This window comes from Amphiprion ocellaris, chromosome 1 (assembly GCF_022539595.1).
Source record: "Amphiprion ocellaris isolate individual 3 ecotype Okinawa chromosome 1, ASM2253959v1, whole genome shotgun sequence".
Lineage (NCBI taxonomy): Eukaryota > Metazoa > Chordata > Actinopteri > Pomacentridae > Amphiprion > Amphiprion ocellaris.
Window position 1 is genome coordinate 42,462,316 of NC_072766.1, and position 25,056 is coordinate 42,487,371.

At 37.7% G+C, this 25,056-nt stretch overlaps 1 protein-coding gene across 6 annotated transcripts in view; it reads right to left on the bottom strand.

Annotated features, from left to right (window-relative positions):
• Window positions 1–25,056, bottom strand: part of LOC111568736 (tetraspanin-18-like) — a 38,327-nt gene that overhangs the window by 7,661 nt on the left and 5,610 nt on the right. For 4 of the 6 annotated variants that reach the window (XM_055008322.1, XM_055008459.1, XM_055008275.1 and 1 more), the window contains 2 exons: window positions 9,644–9,725; window positions 1,908–1,991 (listed from right to left, as the gene is read on the bottom strand). In XM_055008322.1, the coding sequence (XP_054864297.1) occupies window positions 1,908–1,991; window positions 9,644–9,646 (87 nt within the window). In that variant the 5' untranslated portion in view covers window positions 9,647–9,725. The remainder of the gene's footprint in view (window positions 1–1,907; window positions 1,992–9,643; window positions 9,726–25,056) is intronic. The other 2 variants (XM_055008378.1, XM_055008426.1) reach the window with 1 other exon arrangement.

The following is a 25,056-nucleotide window of genomic DNA, read 5'->3' on the forward strand; positions in this document are numbered from 1 at the left end:
GGGTCAGGTAGTCAGAACCGAGAGAACCGAGGGGCCAGAAATACACCTGAACCTGGAGGAACCTTAAGGAACCTAAAGGAACCTGAAGGAACCTGAAGGAACCTGAAGGAATCTGAAGAAACTATAGGGAACCTGGAGGAACCTGAAGGAACCTGGAAGAACCTGGTGGAACCTTAGGGAGCCTGAAGGAACCTTAAGAAGCCTGGAGGAACCTTAAAGAACCTGGAGGAACCTTGGGGAGCCTGGAAGAACCTTAAAGAACCTGGAGGAACCTTGGGGAGCCTGGAAGAACCTTAAAGAACCTGGAAGAAGCTTAGGGAGCATGGAGGAACCTTAAAGAACCTGGAGAAACCTGACAGAACCTTCAGATCTGTGGTTGCTGTCCCACCAACTGGCCTAATCTCCATCTGTGGGATGCTGCTGCTGACCTTCCTCCAGCCCACTGCTTCCAGCTGCCCATTTCCACAAATCTACTCTGCATCACCCTCACTATAGTTGTCATCTCAGACTGTTTGAATGTTACTACCAGCTATATACGTAGTATATTTATGCCAGAGCCATACATCATAACAGGAAACTAGGAATCAGTTTACATGTTAGCTTGTACTTTGTATGTATCATCTATCTGATCATACATGTATCCACCTGTGTGTTATATGTTCCTTGCTGCCCTCCCCCCTCTTCTACCATCCCTCCTCCTCTATCTCTACCTCCATCCCTCTATCTCTACCTCTCTACCTCTTCTGTCCTTCTCAACCCACCCGGCCAGCAGCAGATGGTTCCCCCACATTAGAGCCGGGTTCTGCTCGAGGTTTTTTTCCCTGTTAAAAGGGTGTTTTCCTGCCACTGTCTCCTTAGGGCTGCTCTGGGGGTTCAGGCATATGGGTTCTGTAAAGCGTCTTGAGACAATTTGAATGTAATTGGCGCTATATAAATAAAATTGAATTGAAATCGAAGAACCTGAAGGAACCTTAAGGAACCTGAAGGAACCTGACGACTGAAGACTAGTTTAAGGTGGTTTAAGTACTGAGTTTTAATACTGAAAAATGTTGCACTTGAAGTTCTGTATGTTGAGTTACATGGATCTTCTGCTCAGTTTGAAATGGTTCAAATCTGTCCTTCAAATACACAGAATAACTATTATTACCACACCAGGAAGTAGACTGTTCCCAGAGCCTCAGCTGGGTCAGACTCATACCCGAGTCTGTGTGAGGATCTGACTAATACCTGAGTAACTGTGAGGGTCAGACTAATACCTGAGTAACTGTGAGGGTCAGACTAATACCTGAGTAACTGTGAGGGTCAGACTAATACCTGAGTAACTGTAAGGATCTGACTAATACCTGAGTTTCTGTGAGGGTCAGACTAATACCTGAATCTGCAAGGATCAGATTAATACCCGAGTAACTGTACAGATCAGACTAATACCTGAATCTGTGTAAAGGTGAGACTAATACCTGAATCTGTGTGGGGGTCAGCCTAATACCTGAGTTTCTGTGAAGGTCAGACTAATACTTGAGTAACTGTAAGGGTCAGACTAATACCTGGCTGTCTCCTCAAATTTTAACATTCATGCTAAAGGACATGACAACCTGAATTGTTCTGACTGCTGGTTGTAACTAGAGCAGTAAGTTAGTTTCTAAAAAAAACCCTGATCTGCAGCACAGTATAATGAATTCTTCCGTTGTTCGACCTGAGCACCAAGTTCCATTAAAATAATTTTTATAGTTTTTGGGTAACAGAACCTGACATAAGCTGCTGAATGTTTCGTCCTTTAATCTGACAGCTTTAAAAACATGAAGAGACGCTGCATGTTCTTTTATTTTTCTGTGGTGTGAATCAATATAAAACCACCTGGAGAAACAGACAGCAGGATCATTTCAGATTTTGAACAGAGTGGAACTCACAAAGATGAAGAAGTTGAAGATGAACATCAGATACTTCATGCAGCTCAGACAGTCACCCTCCATGGCTGAAACCTCCCCCCGACCCTAAACACAAAAACACAGAAAACACTCTGAACATCTGTAGCTCCAAACCTTTCAAACTTTTATCACAGATCATGGAACTAAAGCAATATTTTCTCTAAGGATCCTTTAAATAATTAATCTTCTGGAGACCTTTGGGTTGTTCCAAATAAAATCAAACAAACCCGTAAAAAGGTTCTTCATCTCCAGGAACTTCATCAATGATCAAACCTTCATCCTGTTCCAGAGTTCCCCGGTCCTTGAAGTCCATAGAGGGGAACGTCCCCTGGAGAAAGTTCTAGAGTAGACCTCCCGACAACTGGAGAAAGTTCTAGAGTAGACCTACCGACAACTGTCCAGTTGTCGGTAGGTCTACTCTAGAACTTTCTCCAGTTGTCGGGAGGTCTACTCTAGAACTTTCTCCAGGGGACGTTCTCCTTTCCTGCTTCCAGTCTTTAAATTTAGTCTCACTTAGAACATTCCAGGTCCTTGAAGTCCATAGAGGTGGGTCCAGATTTATCACTTTTTAATGGACTTTTTCCATCATTTCTGAGCCTCAGAATTTCATCAGTCCAGCAGATAGAACCATGACATTTAGGAGGAGAAACACATCTGAGTTCTGGTAAAACTGACACCAGATCAGTTTGTGGACAATTCTTGAGTAATATTTGACAGATTTCATGTCATTGTGAACATATTTGAATATGTTTGGGGAGGTTTTAGTCATTTGGACTAACTGAAATCTGAACAAATTTCACTTCATTTCACACAAATTTTGGCTCATTTTGAAGTAATCAACAATGAAAATCTCATTTTTCCTTCAGTTTGATAAGAGCCTCTTTTTCTCGACACAATTCCTGAGTAGTTTTGGACATTTTTGGTGTCATTTTGTTTGAGTTTCAAGACATTTTGGTCATATTCTAAATTGCTTTGGCCAAGTTTGGAGTTATTTTGAACAGATGTTGGGTCAGTTTGGGAGGTTTTTGTCATTTTGGACACATTTGAAGTAATTTATGATAAGTTTAAAGACATATTGGACAAGTTTGGCACATTCTGGGTTATGAGAAAGTTCAAGAAATTTTGGACATGTTTTAAAAGGTATAGGACAGGGTTTGAGTAATTTTGAAGTAATTTTGGTCACGTGGGACAAGTTTCAAGACATTTTTGGACAGTTTTAAAACAATGTTGGATGAAGGCTGGTTTTAACAGGATGACGCTAACGGATCGTTGTTCTGTTGGACGAAGGCCGGTTCTAACAGGATGACGCTAAAGGATCGTTGTTCTGTTGGACGAAGGCCGGTTCTAACAGGATGACGCTAACGGATCGTTGTTCTGTTGGACGAAGGCCGGTTCTAACAGGATGACGCTAACGGATCGTTGTTCTGTTGGGACGGGAAGGCCGGTTCTAACAGGATGACGCTAACGGACCGTTGTTCTGTTGGACGAAGGCCGGTTCTAACAGGATGACGCTAACGGACCGTTGTTCTGTTGGACGAAGGCCGGTTCTAACAGGATGACGCTAACGGATCGTTGTTCTGTTGGACGAAGGCCGGTTCTAACAGGATGACGCTAACAGATCGTTGTTCTGTTGGACGAAGGCCGGTTCTAACAGGACGACGCTAACAGATCGTTGTGCTGTTGGACGAAGGCCGGTTCTAACAGGATGACGCTAACAGATCGTCTGCTGCTGACCGTGGAGCTTTGCTGGCTGAGAACTGAACCAACTGGTCCTTATGCTGTTTACATTCAGCCACCTGCCACAGAAGATCACTGAAAACACCGAGGAGTCATAAACCAGAACGTCGCTTCTGATCAGAACAACAAGTGAGCTCACCGTATATTATGTATATTATATTGAAAGAAAAATTTGAATATTTAAAGAGCATTTTAACAGAACTGAACCAAAAATGCCTTCCAAGAAACAAACTAAATCCCATATTTAAGACCATAAATGACTCACTCTGTTTATTTATTGCTCCTTTTCTTTCTTAAACTCACAATTAAAATGAATCTAGTTTGAAATAAAGAACAAAAAGCAGCCTGTGAGGAAAATTTATTTGATTCCTGCTGACGTGTTTTACTGCTAATTTGCTGCTCCATCTGCAGCTTTTACTCTAATGAAGTAAATCGCCGGACGCTGCAGTTAAACTTAGGTGGTGTGACTCCGCTGGTGCATTGTGGGTAATTTCAGCTCTTCGGCCGAGGTCGAGGTTAATAAAATAAAAATGTCTGTCTGTCGCCACGATTACAGCTCCACAGACTAAAGAGGGAACACACCAACCATAAAACCTGCTGAGATGGAAACATGTCTGGATTTAAAACCTGCAGATCAGAAAAGCAAAAAGCAGCAAATAATCATGATTTAATAAAGTTAGTGCAGATATAGTGACAGGATTACACCTGAAATGGAAGAAGCAGCAGAAATAAATCCACAGCTGCAGACAAGAGCTTCTGACCTCCCAGAACCTGAAGGATTTATAAATGTGAAGATTTAATTTTCTCCTCCTGACTTCACTTATTAAAGTCTCCAAAACTGACGGCTGAGAGCTTCTAAAGGGAATAAAAGAAGAAAAATATCGACTCTGTAGACGATGGACTGGTGAATGTAAATCAGCATATTTCTGCTTTTAGTAAATCACACTGAAATCCTGTTATTATTGTGGATTTACACAAGTAAAATAACCCAAAAAAATCTTGAATTTAATATATTCTAGGATCTAATCAAACATAAAGCTGGTTATAGTTGTGTTCTACATTAATACGTTTAATAAATAAGATGGGTGTGGAACAAAGAACAGACAAAGATGTATTTTTTAGCAGTTTCCAACCAGATGTTCAATAATGTTGGTTTATTACATCAAGACTACTTTAAAATGATTCCAGTCAACAGTCTGAGTTTCGACTGGGTGTTTTTCACACCTGAGATGTTCAACACGTCCGTTCACACTGAATTAATTAAACGTACAGAAACAGGTTTGGATCTTTAGGTTAACTTAATACATGGAACCATTTAGTGCTCTAGTTCAAGGAAGAGTGGATAAAATATAAAATAGTTTCCATAGTATAGATACCAAATACAAAATATGGTGTTGGACTGGATGTAGTCTGGTTTTGGAAGTGGATTTGAACTTGTCATGGATCTGGTTTTAGAGTTGATGCTGGACTAGATGTAGTCTAGTTTTGGACCTGTCATGGATCTGGTTTTGGGTTTGGCATCAATCTTTGTTTTTGAATGGTTTAAACTTGGTTTCAGGTTTAGTTTTAGACTGGTTTTAAACCTGGTTTGGTAGGGGTTTTGGACTAGTTTTGGACCTACTTTATTAACTGGTTCTAGATGGTTTTGGACTGGATTTAGTCTAGTTTTGGACCTCTTATGGACCTGGTTTTGGGTTTGGTTTCAGACTGAATTTGGACTTTGTTTTTGACTCATATAAACTTGGTTTATGACTTGTTGTGCACTTGGTCTTGTGTTGGTTTTGGACCTACTTTTTTTCATCGAGTGTAGATGGGTGAAAAATCAGTCCAAAAACAAACCCCAAACCAGGTCCATAACAGGTCCAAAACCAGACTAAAACCAGTCCATGACCCGTCCAAATAAAGTCCATCAACATTGCAAAACACAAACTAATAAACACAAAATACCTCAAAACCCAGAATCTTAGGAGACCAAAGTTCAGCTCTGTTGACTGATTATTTCTCTTTTACTTTGTTCACAGATTTCTTTTTCAAACTGGATTAAATTCTTTCTTCTTTGTGATTCTGCAGTAGGTGGATGAGGAACACTGGCAGTAAGGAACCCTCATCAGGCATCAGAACCTTAAATAGAACCCAACAGAGATTCGATGAATTATCTGAGCTTTGATTTGAGACCTGAGATATAAACCGACTGAGATCTGGTGATGAAAACATGAAGTCGGAGGAGTTTCTGAAGGTGGAGGAGGATCAGTGATCACCTCTCTGCTCTGAATACTGAGTAAAGGAGGATGAAGCTGTCAGTCAGCAGCAGTTTGGCTTTAATTAGTCAAATCATGGAGCTCTTCAGAGACGCTCCACTTCGTTTAGCTTCGTGTCTTTTCTCATTAAAGCTGACGGTTATTTCCAGCAGCTTCAACTCCCAGAGATCAGAAAAATGTTCCTGGTTTAAAACTCACGTTAGCGACACCTGAACCCCAACAGCAGAAGGCTTTAATGCAGAGTTAAAGGGAAAATACAAGACTGAGCTTCATTTATTTACATTTTGGAAAAACTGCATATTGTAGAAAATAGAGAAAATCTTTTGGCAGAAAACAGAATTTAGTTTAGAAATAAACATAATTCGTGGCATGTGAAAGGGTGACAGAGTCTATATTTAGGGGTAGGAGGTGAAGATGGAGCGTCAACCAGAGATCAGACTCTCACCATGAAGCTGCAGAAATAAGTTTCGTTTTCTGTCTTGTTTACGTTCAGTTTTTACGTGTTTTTAATTTAGATTTTACCACTTTCACGGTTAACTTTTGGTGCTTAAATTACTGTTATTGTTAGGAAATATCCTGGTTAGAGTTAAAATACTACATTGTTGAAGCCTCCATTTGATTTAGAGCCAAAGACATGTGTTTATAATTTATTTATTTAGTAATCAGCCAATGAAAATATGCTAAATATTGGTGCTGATAATCAGATGATCCTTACTAAGTATCTGTGTAGCTGTTGGAGTTTCCATACTGACTTCTGTTTATCACTAGGAGCTCCAACAATGAGATCAGAAGTGGATCATGAAGCAGCAGAAGAAGGGTCTGAGGAATGTCTTTGCCATCATGTGGATGACCAGCTGTGTTTACCTGGAGAACAGATGCAGCAGTGCATTATGGGAATAAGGTGAGCAGGTGGAGGTAGAAACCTGAGACCTGCGTTCATGTAGATGTTGCTTTGAGTCCTGAACATGTTTCCCTGATGGACTCTTTCAGCAGGACAAAGATCTCTGTCACACTGAAAACATCGTTCAGGAATAATTAGAGGAACACGACTAAGAGTTTGTGGTGTCAACTTTAAATTCCCTAAAAGTCAAATGTAGGATGTTCTGGAAAAATCTGTCCAATTTATGGAGGCTACAGGACTGAAAAAGGTCTGCTGATGACGTCTGAAACAACAAGACACCTTCAGAGAGCTCAACCAATCAGGGAAGGCCACAAGACACCTTTAGAGGACTTTAAACCAATCAGAGAGGACCACTGGACACCTGTAGAGGCCTCGACCAATCAAAGAAGACTGCAAGACACTTTCAGAGGTCTATGGACCAATCAGAGACAACTGCAGGACACCTTCAAAGGCCTTGACCAATCAGAGAAGAGCACTGGATGCCTTCAGAGTCCTCAACCAATCAGAGACAACCGCAGGACACCTTCAGAGGTCTGTGGACCAATCAACGACAACCACAGGACATCTTAAAAGTCCACAACCAATCAGAGAGGACCACAAGACAACTTCAGACTCTTCGACCAATCAGAGGTGGTACTACTCAGTGATATCTGGCTGTAATGTTGTGTCTGATTGGTGTCTTTGGTTTTTGTATTTTTGCTTTGTAGAACTTTTTGCAAATGCTTCATTTGTGTCGTCCAATCAGTGTAAACGATTATCTCTTTGCTTTCTCACGTTTCAGTGTTTTGAGCTCTCAGGGCCACCGTAGACTGAATGTTGAACCACAGCAGGCTAAAGTCTGGATGATCTGAGTTTATCTCCACATCTTTAGGTCTGGTTGTATCTGGACCGACCTGGTGTTTATGTGGTTAAGTTGTGACCTGATTCCAGCAGCAGTCTGACCTGGTTACAGTCCAGCAGCCTCTCTGGGGGAATATTGACTATCAGCTGCTAAATGAAGGTCAGTTTTACTGGGAACAACACGGCGCTCATGTTTCTGCTGTGATGTAACATAAAACATAGATTTCATGATTTAAATGTCATTAAAGGACAAACACTAACTGAATTCCTGCATGTCTTGTGACACGTTGAGCTGAGGTTAAAGTGAAGCAACGATGAGGACGAATCCACCCCAAGAAATATGAGAATGAAATATTTAACTACCAGGATCAGAAAACATGTCGTGTTGCTGCTTTTCCAGCCTGTCGGTTCAGAGGAGCTCTAAATGTTAACATGAGGAGCCACTGATTCCTGTATTTTTACTGATTTTACTGACGAGGACTCCAAGTGACCACAGTTACAGACAGAATCCATCATTTATTAAAATAAAAAGCGTGCTGAGAGATGATGTTTGTGTTAAACTGTTTCTGGTGAAGATGAACGTTCACCATCTGCAGCTTTAATAAGCAGCTGGTTTCAGCACAAACTGCTCAAACAAACATACAGTGCTGGAAAAAGTATTTGCCCCCTTCTGGAGTTCTTTTTTTTAAATATTTCCCCCACTTAAATGTTTAAGACCATCAAACAAATGTAAATAGTAGACAAAGATCACCAAAGTAAACAGAAATTGCAGTTTTTGAATGATGATCTTTGTCTGATATTTTTATTTGTTTGATGATCCTAAATATTAAAGTGGGGAAAATATGCAAAAAGAATAAGAATTTGAGAAGGAGGCAAATCCTTTTTCATGGCAATGTATAACAACAAATATGTTTGTGTTTCAGCTCCAGTAAACATCTAACAGAGGAAATAAATCTGTTTTAATGAGAGCAATTTGACCTCTGAGGTGATTTACATCGATTAGTCTCACTTTGAATTCTGTTTGATCAGTTTAACGACGTAAAGCAGCGGAAATATTACGTGTCAGCGAATGAAGCAGAACCATAACATGAAGCTGAATTCCATAACACAAAGCTGCAAAAATGAATATTTAATAATAGAAGAAGGTTAAAGGTTTTGATCCGATGAGCATCAAAACACAGCAGAGCTCCAGGTCTGTTGGGGAATGATGCGTTTGTTGTTGTTTAGACCCACTAGCTCAGCTAATGCTAGCCACGCTTCACACTTTGTACCCTGAAATGTTTTGTTCTAAATCTCTACAGTAGAGTGTAGCTCAGTATAATTACTGGGTCGACTAATAAAGGACTTTTTTAAGGCATCAGCACAAACTGAAGCTCCATCCTTTGTTTACATCTGCAGTCACACAGCCGTCCTGAAGAGAGAGCACAGTTTGTGGCAGGATGCTAACGATGCTAATTCAGAATAACTTTCAATAATCAGCATTGATCAATAATAAAACTGTTGTAGTTTATCCCAGTTTCTCCTAAACACGAGTTCTGATTGGAGATCATTAACCTCCACAGACGTCTTCGTCATGGTGCCCATTGATAGCTAAACTTCCACAATGCTCTAATGCTACATTTGCCCTCTAACGCTACATTTACCCTCTAATGCTACATTTACCTTCTAACACTACATTTACCCTCTAACGCTACATTTACCTTCTAACGCTATATTTACCCTCTAACGCTATATTTACCCTCTAACGCTATATTTACCCTCTAACGCTACATTTACCCTCTAACGCTACATTTACCATCTAGTACTACATTTACCCTCTAGTACTACATTTACCCTCTAACGCTACATTTACTCTATGTTTCAGATATAAACATGTTCTGCTCTTAGCTGAACTCATATTAAACTATGTGGAGGTGAATAAAACCAAAGTGTGATGCTTTCACTGGTTTAACAGGACTGAGTAGCAACAGGAAGCATCATACCATCTGTACCTGTTTAATGGCTCCTGGGTTGAGATGTAGATGATGGAGAAGGTCGCATCCAAAGTCTGCTGCTTTACATCAGCTGGAAGAAGTAGAGAAAGACTGTTTTAGACAGCGTTGTAGAGAGTTTCATGGAAAAAATACCTGGAAGAAGACAGACCTAAAGGTAATATCACAGAAAACAACGACCAAACTGACTCTAGATGTGTCCATAACGACTCAATTTGTCCAAAGTAATAGAAAAATGTCTGAAATAACTCCAAGTCCAAATGGACTCCAATATCGCCCAAAATAACAATCTTTGTTATGTTTTTAATATATTCATCTTACTGATCCAAATGTACTCAAAGTATTTTCAAAATGACTCAAAATGTGTCTGAAGTAACCAAAACATAATGACCTGAAACGTCTCCAAATGGACTCAAGGATGGTCCAACGAAACTCAAATGGTGAAATATTACTTTAAATATGTTCAAAATGACCATTTTTGAGTCATTATGGAAAAGTTTTGGTCATTTTGAACCAATTTTGAGTCCCACAGTTGTAAACAACATCTAGATCCATACAGATGTTTTTTTTATCTCCATGTTTCCTCTCCTCTGCTCAACATCTAGAAAGATGTTTCACCATGCTGGATGGATCTCCAACAACTCGATCCTCTGTTCACTGTTTCAGAGCCATGCTGCATTTATTTATTGATGCTTTTATCATTTTGGACAAAGTTTGAGTCATTTTCGACAATTTTTTTTTGTAATTTTGCACAATTTTAAAATAATTTTGGACAAAGTTTAGGTACATTATCATCTCTTTTCTATTATTTTTTGTCTCGTTCCCCATTTTGTGTCTCATTTTGGTCATTTTATGTCTTGTTTGTGTTGTTTTCTGTCTGTTTGTGTTGTTTTCTTGTCCCTTTGTGGTCATTTGGTGTCTCTTTTGTCTTGTTTCGTGTTGTTGTGCGTCTCCTTTTTGCGTCGTTTTGTGTGTTGTTTATGTAGTTTTTAGTCTCTTTCTAACAGTTTTGTCTCTTTGATTTTCCTCTGTCTCTCTCGTCTTTTTTCTTCCAAATAATGGTAAATATCTGTAAAATTCAATGTTTTCGCAGCTTTAAATAAAGTAAAAGTTGCATTTTTTTATTGCCAAATCTTGTAGATTATCATGAAATACCATTTATAAAAATAAAGACTTTTGATGTGGACATTATGTACGGTCTTGGACGGGTTTTTTTTTTTTTTTTTTTTTTTTTTTTTTTTTACAGTTACTATGTAAATTAATATTTTTTCCCCAGTGATTTCTGGATATTACCTGTAATTTCACAAGAAAAAAAGCAATTAATTGCTTTAAAAAATGACAATTAAAAACTGTTTAAAGGTAAATATTTTCAAAGTCTTGACCAATTTGAACATAGGTAAATAATAAAAATGGTAAAATAAGAACAGAAAAGAATATTTTTATTGTCAGTTTCTCTATATATTCAGGACATACACAGGAACTGAATTGGAGAAAATTGGCGCCATACATTCAAAAAGGATTAAAATACAGTATAAATAAAATAAAATATATAAAAATCTACCTATGAACCAGTGGAATGTAGGACAGCTGATGCCATCCACCTGTTTTACTCAGCACATTAAAAAAAAACATAGAAATTAGCTGTAGTGGAAAAATGAACAGTAAAATGAAATCCAAGTTCACTTAAACACCTAAAAACTATTAAAAACTTCTTTTTTTTTTTACAGTGCATGTTGACTCTTTAAACTGAATGATGTAAAGGTAAATACTGCCCTTAAAGCCTGACAGTAATCCAGCTGAGATGTCTGCAGTGGATTAATAGAATTAATTCTGAAGTTTTCTCCTCCCGATGAGCTCATACTTTGTTAGCCTCATAGTCGACCTCCTGTCTACCTGTTTCCATGGCAACCACCGCATGAAAGCAGAACAAAATCCTGATCAATGTCGGTGAAAACATTCAGACACGAGGACTAGAAGACAAACGGACTCCAGCAGGAACAATGATTCAACCGACTGACTCACGCTGTTGTTTCTGAAACGTAATTCAAACCGTTTGTCAGCAGCAGATGAAGAGTCGTGACCAAAGAGAGCAGCACGACAATCTGCTGAGAAACCACGATTATTATTCAGCCGATGACAAACACAACAGACCAGTCACTACAGCACAGTCCAGGAAACTCTGGAAAATAAACCAACTACACAACAGACCGGGTCACTACAACACAGTCCAGGAAACTCTGGAAAATAAAGCAATTACACAACAGACCGGTCAGTACAACACAGTCCAGGAAGCTCTGGTTGGGTTTCAGAGCTACAGACGACCAGAAGCAAAAATAAATGAACTTGAAGACAGACTGACTGATTCTGAAGCAATAATTTAAGCAAAGATGAGACATTTTGACTCTTTATTGTAAGTCTAAAGTCGATTTTAAACATTTCTGCAGCACTTTGTTCACTAAAACGTTATTTTAGATTAGAACAGGACATCTAAATGACGTCAAATTTGAAACAAATTTAAGGTGAACATTATCCAGCACATCTACTCTGTGATTTTACACATTTATGTCAATCTCTGAAAAGTTACATTTACTAATCATAAGATAAGACAAGCTAACCTAAGCTAAACTAAGGTAAGCTAAGCTAAGAGTTGATTAATCCCAGTGGAGAACTTTGAAGTGCAAACGTAAAGATATCAGTATAAAAATTAGAATAAAAATAAACAAAACAAGTGGCCAAGGTGTTTCTGAAACACTAGTGGTGTTAATAATCAATATTACCCCGACATTAGAGGGTAAATGTAGTATTAGAGGGTAAATGTAGCATTAGAGGGTAAATGTAGTATTAGAGGGTAAATGTAGCATTAGAGGGTAAATGTAGTATTAGAGGGTAAATGTAGTATTAGAGGGTAAATGTAGCATTAGAGGGTAAATGTAGCATTAGAGGGTAAATGTAGTACTAGAGGGTAAATGTAGTATTAGAGGGTAAATGTAGCATTAGAGGGTAAATGTAGCATTAGAGGGTAAATGTAGTACTAGAGGGTAAATGTAGCGTTAGAGGGTAAATGTAGTGTTAGAGGGTAAATGTAGCGTTAGAGGGTAAATGTAGTCAGAGGGTAAATGTAGCATTAGAGGGTAAATGTAGCATTAGAGGGTAAATGTAGCGTTAGAGGGTAAATGTAGCGCTAGAGGGTAAATGTAGCGTTAGAGGGTAAATGTAGTATTAGAGGGTAAATGTAACATTAGAGGGTAAATGTAGCATTAGAGGGTAAATGTAGTACTAGAGGGTAAATGTAACATTAGAGGGTAAATGTAGCATTAGAGGGTAAATGTAGTACTAGAGGAAAAATGTAGTACTAGAGGGTAACTGTAGCGTTAGAGGGTAAATGTAGTACTAGAGGGTAAATGTAGCGTTAGAGGGTAAATGTAGTGTTAGAGGGTAAATGTAGTGTTAGAGTGTAAATACAGTGTTAGAGGGTAAATGTAGCGTTAGAGGGTAAATGTAGTATTAGAGCGTAAATGTAGTATTAGAGGGTAAATGTAGCATTAGAGGGTAAATGTATTAGAGAACAAATGTAGTACTAGAGGGTAAATGTAGTACTAGAGGGTAAATGTAGTATTAGAGGGTAAATGTAGCATTAGAGGGTAAATGTAGCATTAGAGGGTAAATGTAGTACTAGAGGGTAAATGTAGCGTTAGAGGGTAAATGTAGTGTTAGAGGGTAAATGTAGCGTTAGAGGGTAAATGTAGTCAGAGGGTAAATGTAGCATTAGAGGGTAAATGAAGCATTAGAGGGTAAATGTAGCATTAGAGGGTAAATGTAGCATTAGAGGGTAAATGTAGCATTAGAGGGTAAATGTAGCGTTAGAGGGTAAATGTAGTGCTAGAGGGTAAATGTAGCATTAGAGGGTAAATGTAGTATTAGAGGGTAAATGTAACATTAGAGGGTAAATGTAGCATTAGAGGGTAAATGTAGTACTAGAGGGTAAATGTAACATTAGAGGGTAAATGTAGCATTAGAGGGTAAATGTAGTACTAGAGGGTAAATGTAGTACTAGAGGGTAACTGTAGCGTTAGAGGGTAAATGTAGCCTTAGAGGGTAAATGTAGTATTAGAGCGTAAATGTAGTATTAGAGGGTAAATGTAGCATTAGAGGGTAAATGTAGTGCTAGAGGGTAAATGTAGCGTTAGAGGGTAAATGTAGCATTAGAGGGTAAATGTAGCATTAGAGGGTAAATGTAGTACTAGAGGGTAAATGTAGTACTAGAGGGTAAATGTAGCGTTAGAGGGTAAATGTAGTGTTAGAGGGTAAATGTAGTGTTAGAGTGTAAATACAGTGTTAGAGGGTAAATGTAGCGTTAGAGGGTAAATGTAGCGTTAGAGGGTAAATGTAGTATTAGAGCGTAAATGTAGTATTAGAGGGTAAATGTAGCATTAGAGGGTAAATGTATTAGAGAACAAATGTAGTACTAGAGGGTAAATGTAGTACTAGAGGGTAAATGTAGTACTAGAGGGTAAATGTAGCATTAGAGGGTAAATGTAGCATTTGAGGGTAAATACAGTGTTAGAGGGTAAATACAGTGTTAGAGGGTAAATGTAGCGTTAGAGGGTAAATGTCGTATTAGAGGGTAAATGTAGCATTAGAGGATAAATGTAGCATTAGAGGATAAATGTAGTGTTCGTGTTTGTCTTAGTTCATCTTTACAGGAAAATCTCCAGACTACTTCTTGTAAATATGTATCTAATTCCAGCACTGCAAGTTTAAAAACATATCTGTCTAAGGTTTCTTAAATCTCTTCTGGGTCTTTAAACCTCCACAGAAACCTTCAGAAGTCTCAGATGAAGCTTCAATGCAGGATAATGGTGGTTAATATTTTAGAGTTTCTGCTGTCCGGCATCCAGCTCCATGAAACCTGTCAGACTGAAGACTGGCTGATGTCTGGACCTTTCAGAGCTACTGACAGCAGATCTGCCCACACTGGGAACTGAACCATCTCCCATCCAATCCCTCAGAGGAGAAACTGAATCACAAACATGGAGATGAGGCGGCATGGAGGCTGATGCTGCTGCAGCTCATCATTTCAGGAAACCTCGAGGGTTTAATGATTCACCTGAACTCTGATTCGCATCAAAGCAGATTCCAAAGAGGCTGCTGCTGTTTGATCAACAGATCAAAAAGAAAATTACTGCTCTGCTTATTTACTGCAGTGTTTGACAGGAATTTGAAAGTTTTCAAAGTGAAACCCGACTTCTACAAAGTAATGTCAATGGATTAAATATATAAAATGCAAAATAGATTCCATCAGTTTTCTCCTCCATAAACTCAGTATTTAGTCAATGAACCTTTAACTGCCGCTCCATCATTGATGCTGTTGGTTTTAATCAGTCTGAACATCTGAACGTTCTTCTTTATGAACTGTTAAACTCTGTCAGGTTCCTCAGGGTTCCTGAGGGAACGGAACTTTTCAAATCCTCAGTTGGATTCAGGTCTGGACTCTGACTCCTCCAGAACTTCCTCCTCGTTGTCTTCAAACCATCTCTGAGGATCTTTGTCTGTTTGCTTCGACTCATCGTCTGGATGGAAAACTGATCTTCTCCACGTCTCATCATCAGGTTGTCCTCCAGGATTTCATCTACCCTCTACCTTTACAAGAGCTGCTGCTGAGGAACACCATGATGCTGCCACCACCATACTTCACATCATGATGCTGCCACCACCGTGCTTCACATCATGATGCTGCCACCACCATGCTTCACATCATGATGCTGCCACCACCGTGCTTCACACCATGAAGCTGCCACCACCTTGTTTTACAGTGGGGATGATGTGTTTGTGATGATGTTCAGTGTTTGGTGTCCATCAAATATATCATCTAGTCTGATGGACATAAAGTTCCATCCTGGTCGCCTCAGACCAAAGAACCTTCTTCCAGGTGTCTTCAGAGTCTCCACATGTCTTCTGGTGAACTCTAGTCCAGATTTAATTGGAGCTTTTTCCAACAGAGTCTTTCTCTTTGTCTCCATAAAGCGTTGACTGGTGAAGAACAGACAACAGTTGTTGGATGAACAGTCTGAAGCTGGAACTCCTTCAGAGGAGTCATAGGTGTCTTGGTGGCCTCCCTCACTAAGTCCCTCATAATGATGAGAAAACACAAACTATACCACAAATTAGAATTAAACTCTTCTAGAAAGAATCTAATTATCATCTTGTATCCAACAGAACAATGAAAACAGAAAGTTGTTGGAGAAACTTTAATGGATCCCTTCAACTGGTAGCACGTCACTGAATTAAGTTTATCCAAATCAAGTTACCAAGTTCCATAGTTGATTCAAGTTCATTGATTTAAGTCAGATGTACTTCAGTTATTTGATTCCTCTCACATAAACAGTTGCTGCAACTTAATTTAAGTTTCCAATTTTTCCAACTTGAGGATTCAAACACAGATTTCAGATGCGCAATGTTATAGAAGCACAAAAGCTCATTTTTGGACTGTCTTCACAATTGGAAAACCAGTTTAAAGACAGAAAAACGTAATTTCAAGTTGACAGAATCCAAAAAAATAAACTTCCATCAGATGAGAAAAATAAATGAGATTCATTCTACAGCTCAAAGACAGTTTTTCTTGGTCGTTTGTCTGCATCAGCTCAACAATTTAACAACTTTTCTTCCAAAAAGCCAATCGAAGGCCTGAAAGTGGCGAAAAGAAACCAAAAACTGAGAAATGACCTGCTGCTGGAAGGAAAAACTAACAACCAGCAGTGAAATGGAGCCAGCAAAGTAAAACTCCAGCAGACTCTCAGAGGCTGTTTCAGACTAAAGGTTGTTATCTGGTGGCATTAAAAGTTAAAGAGCAGCTTCACTCCTGATGAAAAGAGAATTAAATTCCTGCCAACAAACACTCGAGGCCTCGGAGTGCTGAGCTGTCAGAGAAACCAAACTTCACACAATGAAAGAGGCAGAAACGAAATCCTCCACAGACTCAATTACACCAAACCCAGAGAGGTGGCAGAGAGGAGAGAACGTCCACTCTGCTGAAATACCTGCAGCAGGTGAGACAGAAGCTGCTGGACCTCTTCATCTCCAGGTCATGGGAGACCACACAGGCTGCAGTGCAACATCTGGTTCAGCTTTGTAGGATAAATCACTGGTTTTCTCTGAGCGTTCACCGATGCCAAACGTGATTCAGCCGCTGAACTACAGCTGCAACACTTCTGCTGCGTTTAATAAACCGCAGCGAAACATTCAGCCGCACTAAGAGCAACCACACTGCAGACCGCCTGAGATCATGATTACACTGCAGATTCCAAAAAGCCTTCAGATTCCAGCTGAACCTCTCAGAACATGTCAAATGTCACAGATACCAATTTTGTATTATGGTTCTTTCATGGTCTTCTGGAAATATGGGTCAAAAACATACAAATAGCAACTTGAATTATTGGTTTTGATGATGTAGTAAGTTTTCATCAAATTTTCTTAGTTTCATGGCCTCTTAACTTCTCCTGAGTGATTCCAGTCGACTACAGCTGCTGATTCCTCTGATCCAGTTTAAATAGAACCATTAGATCCACTCATTAGACTCAAACACTACAGCAGGAAAGTCTGAGGAGCTCAGCAAAGATCTGAAGAAGAACTCAAAAGTTGCCTAAGTTGATGCAAAATTTGTCCCAAATTGTCAAAATTGACTAAAAAAACGGCCTAAACTGACTGAAGAAATGTCTACATGGACATAAATTCACTCAACAGTTGTTCAAAGTGACTAAAAACATATCTAAAATTATTAAAAACCTGCTGAAAAACTGTTAAAGTCGACTCAAAATTAGCCCAAATTCATTCAAAACTACTCCAAGGTGACTGAAAATATTTCGATAATATTCAAAAACTGCACAAATTCACGCTAAAATCAACCAAATTATCTCAGAAATTGCCCAAATTGACTCAAAATAGGTCCAAGGTGGCTTGAAATATGTCTAAAAATATTCAAAAGTTGCCTGAGATGATGCAAAAATGGTCCAAATGGACTGAAACTTTGACTAAATTAATTTAAAAATTGCCCAGATCGACCAAAATTGACTCAAAAATGGTCCAAATAGATGGAGATGTCTACACTGATTCATAAATCCACTCAACAATTGTCCAAATCAACTAAAATATGTATAAGATATTTAAAAACTTTTCCAAATTGACACAAAAACAGTTGACTCAAAATTTGTCCAAATTTATGCAAAACTACTCCAAAGTGACTGAAAACATCTAGAAAGACTGAAAACTGCCCAGTCTGAAGGTACAACTCTGATCATTGATAAAGCTACTGGAGATGAAGAACCAGATGTTCTGAGGTCAGGAAGGAACTTTAGTCCTATTTGGAAGATTTGTTTTGTTCCAAATTTAAGTTTTTTGTTGCAATTTCACCTGTTTTTTGGTAATTATGGTACTTTTGTTGTGATTTTGGTCCTTTCTGTGGTAATTTTGGTACTTTTTGTGGTGATTTTGGTCCTTTCTGTGGTAATTCTGGTACTTTTTGTGGTGATTTTTGTACTCTGTGATTATTTTGGTACCGTTTGTGGTGATTTTGCATGTTTTCATTGGCATATTTGAACCTTTCAAGGTAGTTTTGGCCCTTTTTGTAGTACTTTTGGCTGCTTTTGTGGTTATTTTGCATGTTATTTATGCCAAATTTGAGTTTTTGTCACAATTTCACCTGTTTTGTGGTATTCAGTCCTTTTTGTGGTAACTTTGACTGTTTTTGTGGTCATTTTCCATGTTTTTGCTGGCATATTTGACTGTGTCGTGGTAGTTTTGGCTTTTTTGGGGGTAATTTTGCAAGTTTTTTGTCCAAATATGAGTTTTTGTTGCAATTTCACCTGTTTTGTGGTGATTTGGGTTTTTTTTTTCTTGCCATATTTGAATCTTTCAGGGTAGTTTTGGCAGTTTTTGTGGTGATTTTATGTCCTTTTGTGCTTAATTTGTCTTTTTTTGTGGTGATTTTCCAGCTTTTTTAGTTATTTTAGTGTCAGTTTCTACCAGAACTCAGATGTGTTTCTCCTCCTAAATGTCATGGTTCTATCTGCTGGACTAATGAAGATCTGAGGCTCAGAAATGATGGAAAAAGTCCATGAAACAGTGATAAATCTGGACCCACCTCTATGGACTTCAAGGACCTGGAACTGTGGAAGATAGAACTCTGCCTGGACTCAAATAAATTAAAGTGACTGCAGATAAAGAACCAGTTGTGTGTTTTTTTACATTGAATATTAATCTTCTGACTAAAAGCTTTCAGACTTCGTCCTCTTCTGTATTTCCGTGTTTAAAGCAGTGATGTGGAGATAAATCCTCCACATGGTTCTCTTGCTGGTTCCTGCTTCTTGTTTCTCAGCAGCTCCACATCCTCGGGTTTATCTCTGGGGAACCTCGGCTCCATCTGTCCCTGCAGCACCGACTCTCTCAGACTATTTGTGGATCACAGCAGGTCGCCGGGTCGGACAAAAGAAATCTCCGGGGAAACTGGAGGAGGAGGCAGGTCCAACGCAAACCTTCAGACCTCAGACATCTGCTGTCATCTGAAGGAAATCCGGCTCATTTGTCCTTCAATTAACCAACATGGTCACTATAGAAGGAACTAAAGCTCTGAAGTACTGATCAGGTAGATGATTAGTCGATTTTACAGCTGCAGCTGGTTGTAGAATCAGAAATTAAAACCCAGAAGATATTCAGATCACAGTGAGATTAAACAGAAGAAAGCAGCAGATTCTAATTTCAGATTTTCTGTTTTCTTGGTTTGATTGATTGTTTTTTAGTAAATATCAAGATATAGATATATGTAGTTTTCTGGCATTTTAAAGCAAAACAATTGAAAGATTACTCTATGATGTCATCAGTAAATTATTTTGTCGTACTTTTGTTTTGCTGTTTTAGTCACAATGGTTCAATTGATCATTCTACTAAAGAATAAGTGTATTTTTTTTTACAATTTTCTGACAGATATGACAAGAATAATTTGATTATTTTAAATAAATAACAGATTTTATTATTTTTTTAGTAGTAGCCATAAAATTGTCACATCTGATGTGTGTTTATTGTTGAAACTATTAATTTGTTCAATTTTTTTTATTTTTTTAAATTATAGTCTAAATTTATTTATTATGAATATCTATGCTTTTTCATTTTTATCTTATCATATTCTACCAATACCTATTTTTATCTCTATTTTCGGTTCTATTTTGTTATATTAATAAATTTATTATATTAATACGTTTTTATTTTTGTTTTCATTTGTATATTTATTTATTTATTTGTATATATATTTATGTTATATGAACATTTTAGTTTGAACTTTATATAGAAATACAAATTTTATATAGTTTTTACTGTTATATATTTTTTATTATAATTAAACTTTTTTTTTTACCTTATTATTATTATTATTATTGTTATTACTATTAACGTATGTTTTCATTTTTTATCTTTATTTGTATTACTACATTAATATCTCTATATTTTAATTAAATATATTATTTATTTATTTATTTATTTATTTAACCTGTTAAGAATTTTTTTCCTTTAAAACCTTGTTTTTTGTGTTTTTTTAAATTATTATTTGTGCGGCTATAAAACTCTTCTGGTTTCTGGTGAATCTGAAGCGACCTTTGACTTTTCGTCACGTGTTACGACGTCTAATTAAATCAGGCTTTTTGTGCTGATGAGACATCTGCAGGTCTGAGTGGTAACCAGTCGACAGGAGGAGGAAGACGAGGAGGAAGAAGGTCTCGTTTGGGTGCATTTGTTGATTGAATTAACAGCCTTTAACTGGACCGATTGTCCTGAACACACATGAAGCTGCAGCTTCAGAGTCTCCAGTTTAACCTGATTAAAGTCAAAGTGAATTAAAAGGCAGATGGTGAACGGCTCTGACTGGTGGGGTCCAAAGACATCACTAGTTTGCTGAAAACACACTCATTTACTGAGTTAAACACCACAATAAACAGTCACCGATTTACTGAGTTAAACATCACAATATTCACTGTGAGCAACTCAACAGATTCATAACAAATACTTGGTTTTAAAGACCTTCAATAATTTATATGCTGCAAACTAAATTAGTTAAACAAAGAAAGTGATAAAATCAGGAGGTTTTAGTTGAAGTAATAATATTTTGTTGTGGTGTTGTGGCTAACTGCAGTCCAAGACAGCTGGTGTTATATCCTCAGACAGTACGGATGGATCCATGTTTCTACTAAAATCCAGTCTTTGATCGACATTTCACCAACTTTTGAGGCTCTAACATCAGTAGAATCTGATGTGTTAAAGTTTGACCAGACAAGGTTCCAGTTTTTAGATGTTTAGACTAAATGTTGATGTGGACTCATTGGTAGGAACCAGAACCTGGTGTTCATTAAGGTCTAGATGTTGGTGTTCATAGAGGTCTAGGTGTTCATAGAGGTCTAGATGTTCATAGAGGTCTAGATGTTCATGGAGGTCTAGATGTTCATAGAGGTCTAGATGTTCATGGAGGTCTAGATGTTCATTAAGGTCTAGATGTTGGTGTTCATAGAGGTCTAGATGTTCATAGAGATCTAGATGTTCATGGAGGTCTAGATGTTCATAGAGGTCTAGATGTTGGTGTTCATAGAGGTCTAGATGTTCATAGAGGTCTAGATGTTCATGGAGGTCTAGATGTTCATAGAGGTCTAGATGTTCATGGAGGTCTAGATGTTCATAGAGGTCTAGATGTTCATGGAGGTCTAGATGTTCATAGAGGTCTAGATGTTGGTGTTCATAGAGGTCTAGATGTTCATAGAGGTCTAGATGTTCATAGAGGTCTAGATGTTCATAGAGGTCTAGATGTTCATGGAGGTCTAGATGTTCATGGAGGTCTAGATGTTCATTAAGGTCTAGATGTTGGTGTTCATAGAGGTCTAGATGTTCATAGAGGTCTAGATGTTCATAGAGGTCTAGATGTTCATGGAGGTCTAGATGTTCATAGAGGTCTAGATGTTCATAGAGGTCTAGATGTTCATGGAGGTCTAGATGTTCATTAAGGTCTAGATGTTGGTGTTCATAGAGGTCTAGATGTTCATAGAGATCTAGATGTTCATGGAGGTCTAGATGTTCATAGAGGTCTAGATGTTGGTGTTCATAGAGGTCTAGATGTTCATAGAGGTCTAGATGTTCATGGAGGTCTAGATGTTCATAGAGGTCTAGATGTTCATGGAGGTCTAGATGTTCATAGAGGTCTAGATGTTCATGGAGGTCTAGATGTTCATAGAGGTCTAGATGTTGGTGTTCATAGAGGTCTAGATGTTCATAGAGGTCGAGATGTTCATAGAGGTCTAGATGTTCATAGAGGTCTAGATGTTCATGGAGGTCTAGATGTTCATGGAGGTCTAGATGTTCATAGAGGTCTAGATGTTCATAGAGGTCTAGATGTTGGTGTTCATAGAGGTCTAGATGTTCATAGAGGTCTAGATGTTCATAGAGGTCTAGATGTTCATAGAGGTCTAGATGTTGGTGTTCATAGAGGTCTAGATGTTCATAGAGGTCTAGATGTTCATAGAGGTCTAGATGTTCACAGAGGTCTAGATGTTGGAGTTACAAGCTGCTTCTTGTTGACTGATGTAGAAATTTAACAACATAAGAGGCTGATTTTGCCTATGATTGATCCATATCACCATCACCAGAACCTTTTTTTTAATTCTACTGATGTTAGAGCCTCCAAAGTTGGTGAAATGTCGACCAAAGACTGTATTTTAGTGGAAATATGGATCCATCCATAGACAGACACTTATAAGGGACTTTATGGAGACACTAGACCAGCCTGGGTTGGTATTGTACTTTTATTCTGTTTTCTTGGACCAATAATTAAAAACGTGTCCTCTGTTGGATCCATTCAATCATTCTGATCTACTATAAACTATTCTGTCTGTGGAAGTTTTATTTCTGGAGATTTTGAACCATTTTTTTTGTTTATGATGAAAAATCAAAAACTCCCAGATCTGAAAACAGGTAAAATTCTCAAAATTCAGCTAAAATATTTTACAAACTTAGTTCAAAACTCACTAGAAATGTTCTGAACAACTAATTTTGACAAGTCAACTCATTTAAATGCAAGAAAATTCTGAGTTCTGGTCTGTTATCAACTAAGAAGCTTCAGTTATTAAAAGTCTAAACAGCAGATTCAGCGCTGATTGAAAATGACAGATAAATTAGTTTCTGCAGATTTGGACTTCAGGAGGTAAATCTGATCTGAACTTTTATTTTGGTGCAGATGGTTCACGTTAACGCCAGACTGGTTTACACTAAATGCAGAGAGAACTTGGACGTTGTGGTGCTGCAGCTTGGAAGGAAAACCAAAGTGACATGAGGGTTACTGGAGTGTCGCTGAGCTTCATGAGGTGTGAAGAAGCTTCGACCAGCAGCCAAATGTTGTTTCACTACTGAACTGGCTGCTGGTCACATTTATTCTGCTTCACACACATCAAACTGTTCTCAGACCTTTTTCTGCTCAGTTAAAAGTAGCTTCATTTCAAAGATCACAGCCTGTTTTTCTGTCATCATATATTCCTGCTGCGCTGCTTCAACTGGCCTTTTAGAGAAGATAAAATGTTTGACCTCAAGTGAATCAAAAGAGAATTTAAGCTGCTTCTACTGGCAGATTTAGATCATTTGCAGGTTTTATTTGTTTTTAAAGACAGTAAATTGACTATTTTTGGGTTTGGGTTTGTCAGTCAAAGCACTATAAAGTATAAAAATAAAAATATTATACAGTATTAATGTTCATTAAAAAATGTAAATAAAAATAATAAATTATATACGTATTAATATAACACTAAAACACAATTAAGACAAAAATGTTCATTAATATAATAAAATAATACTTAACATATAAACATAAAAGGTTATGCTATTTATTAATATCATATAAGATACAAACAAAAATAGGTATTATGATATAATATAAATGTAAATAAAAAATTAAGAATAAATGATATAAGCACTAGTACAAAATACAAATAAAATAACAATATTTATTAATATAATAAAATAATACTTAAAATAGAAATAGAAAAAGCTTTTCTATTTATTAATATAAGATACAAACAAAAATATGTATTAATATGACACAAAATAAATGTAAATAAAAATGTATGAGAAAGATATTTATTAATATAATGACCATTTCAATAAAAATGCAAATAATAAATTGAGATTTACTAATATGATCCATCCATCCATCCATCCATTATCTATACACCACTTAATCCTCACTAGGGTCATGGGGGGGCTGGAGTCTATCCCAGCTGACTCAGGTGAAGGCAGGGGACACCCTAGACAGGTCACCAGTCTGTCACAGGGCTACATACAGAGACAAACAATCACTCTCACATTCACACCTACGGGCAATTTAGAATGATCAATTAACCTCAGCATATTTTTGGACTGTGGGAGGAAGCCGGAGTACCCGGAGAAAACCCACGCATGCACAGGGAGAACATGCAAACTCCATGCAGAAAGATCCCGGGAAAGCCGGGACGCGAACCAGGGATCTTCTAGCTGCAAGGCGAAAGTGCTAACCACTACACCACTGTGCAGCCCACTAATATGACTTCAACAAAAACAAAAAATTATTATATCGGAAAAATTCTAATTAATGTAAATACAACATTTACTGATAAAATATAATAAAAATGAAAATATAAATGTAATACATAAAAATATAGTTCATATAATTATTACAAAACGACATAAAATAGTGCTTTAAATTAGGTCTGAACTACTTCAATAACAATCAGGTTTTAAACATCTTGATAAACAAGATTTTTGATTGCATAAACACTTTTTTCTTCCATATGACATAAGAAGTTAGATGTTAGAGCTGTAAAATAAACTAAATAAAATTACTTTCTACTTGCTTCATGTTAGCAGCTTCAAACAGAGACAGTAAAGACCCTAAAACCAGATGATTCAGCCGAGATATTTAACTGACACTGATTTAAAACTGCAGCTCTGAGGCAAAAATGTCTCATTTAGTTTAATATCTGTTTCCTCGACTCCATTCATGCCTCTGGAGGGAGGAAATAAGACGAGGAGGGCAGTCGAGGAAATAATTAGTGAAATTAGATGGAGGAAGGAATCTCCCAGGAGTAAAAATCAGACTGAGCTGCTGAGACAGTCAAAGTTTAAGCTCAATACTACGACAAATTAGTCAGTTACAGTTCAATGATACTGTTTGAATCCATACATCCTCCATAAGGGCAGCAGCAGATCAAAATGACAGTAAAGAATCAAAATATGCAATCAAAAAGTCAGTTTGCGATTCTACGATAAAAGATCGTCATGTAATGCTTAAAACAAACCCTAGTTAGAATCTGAACAGGTCAACATAGATCCTTAGATGCTTCAAAGTTGCTGTA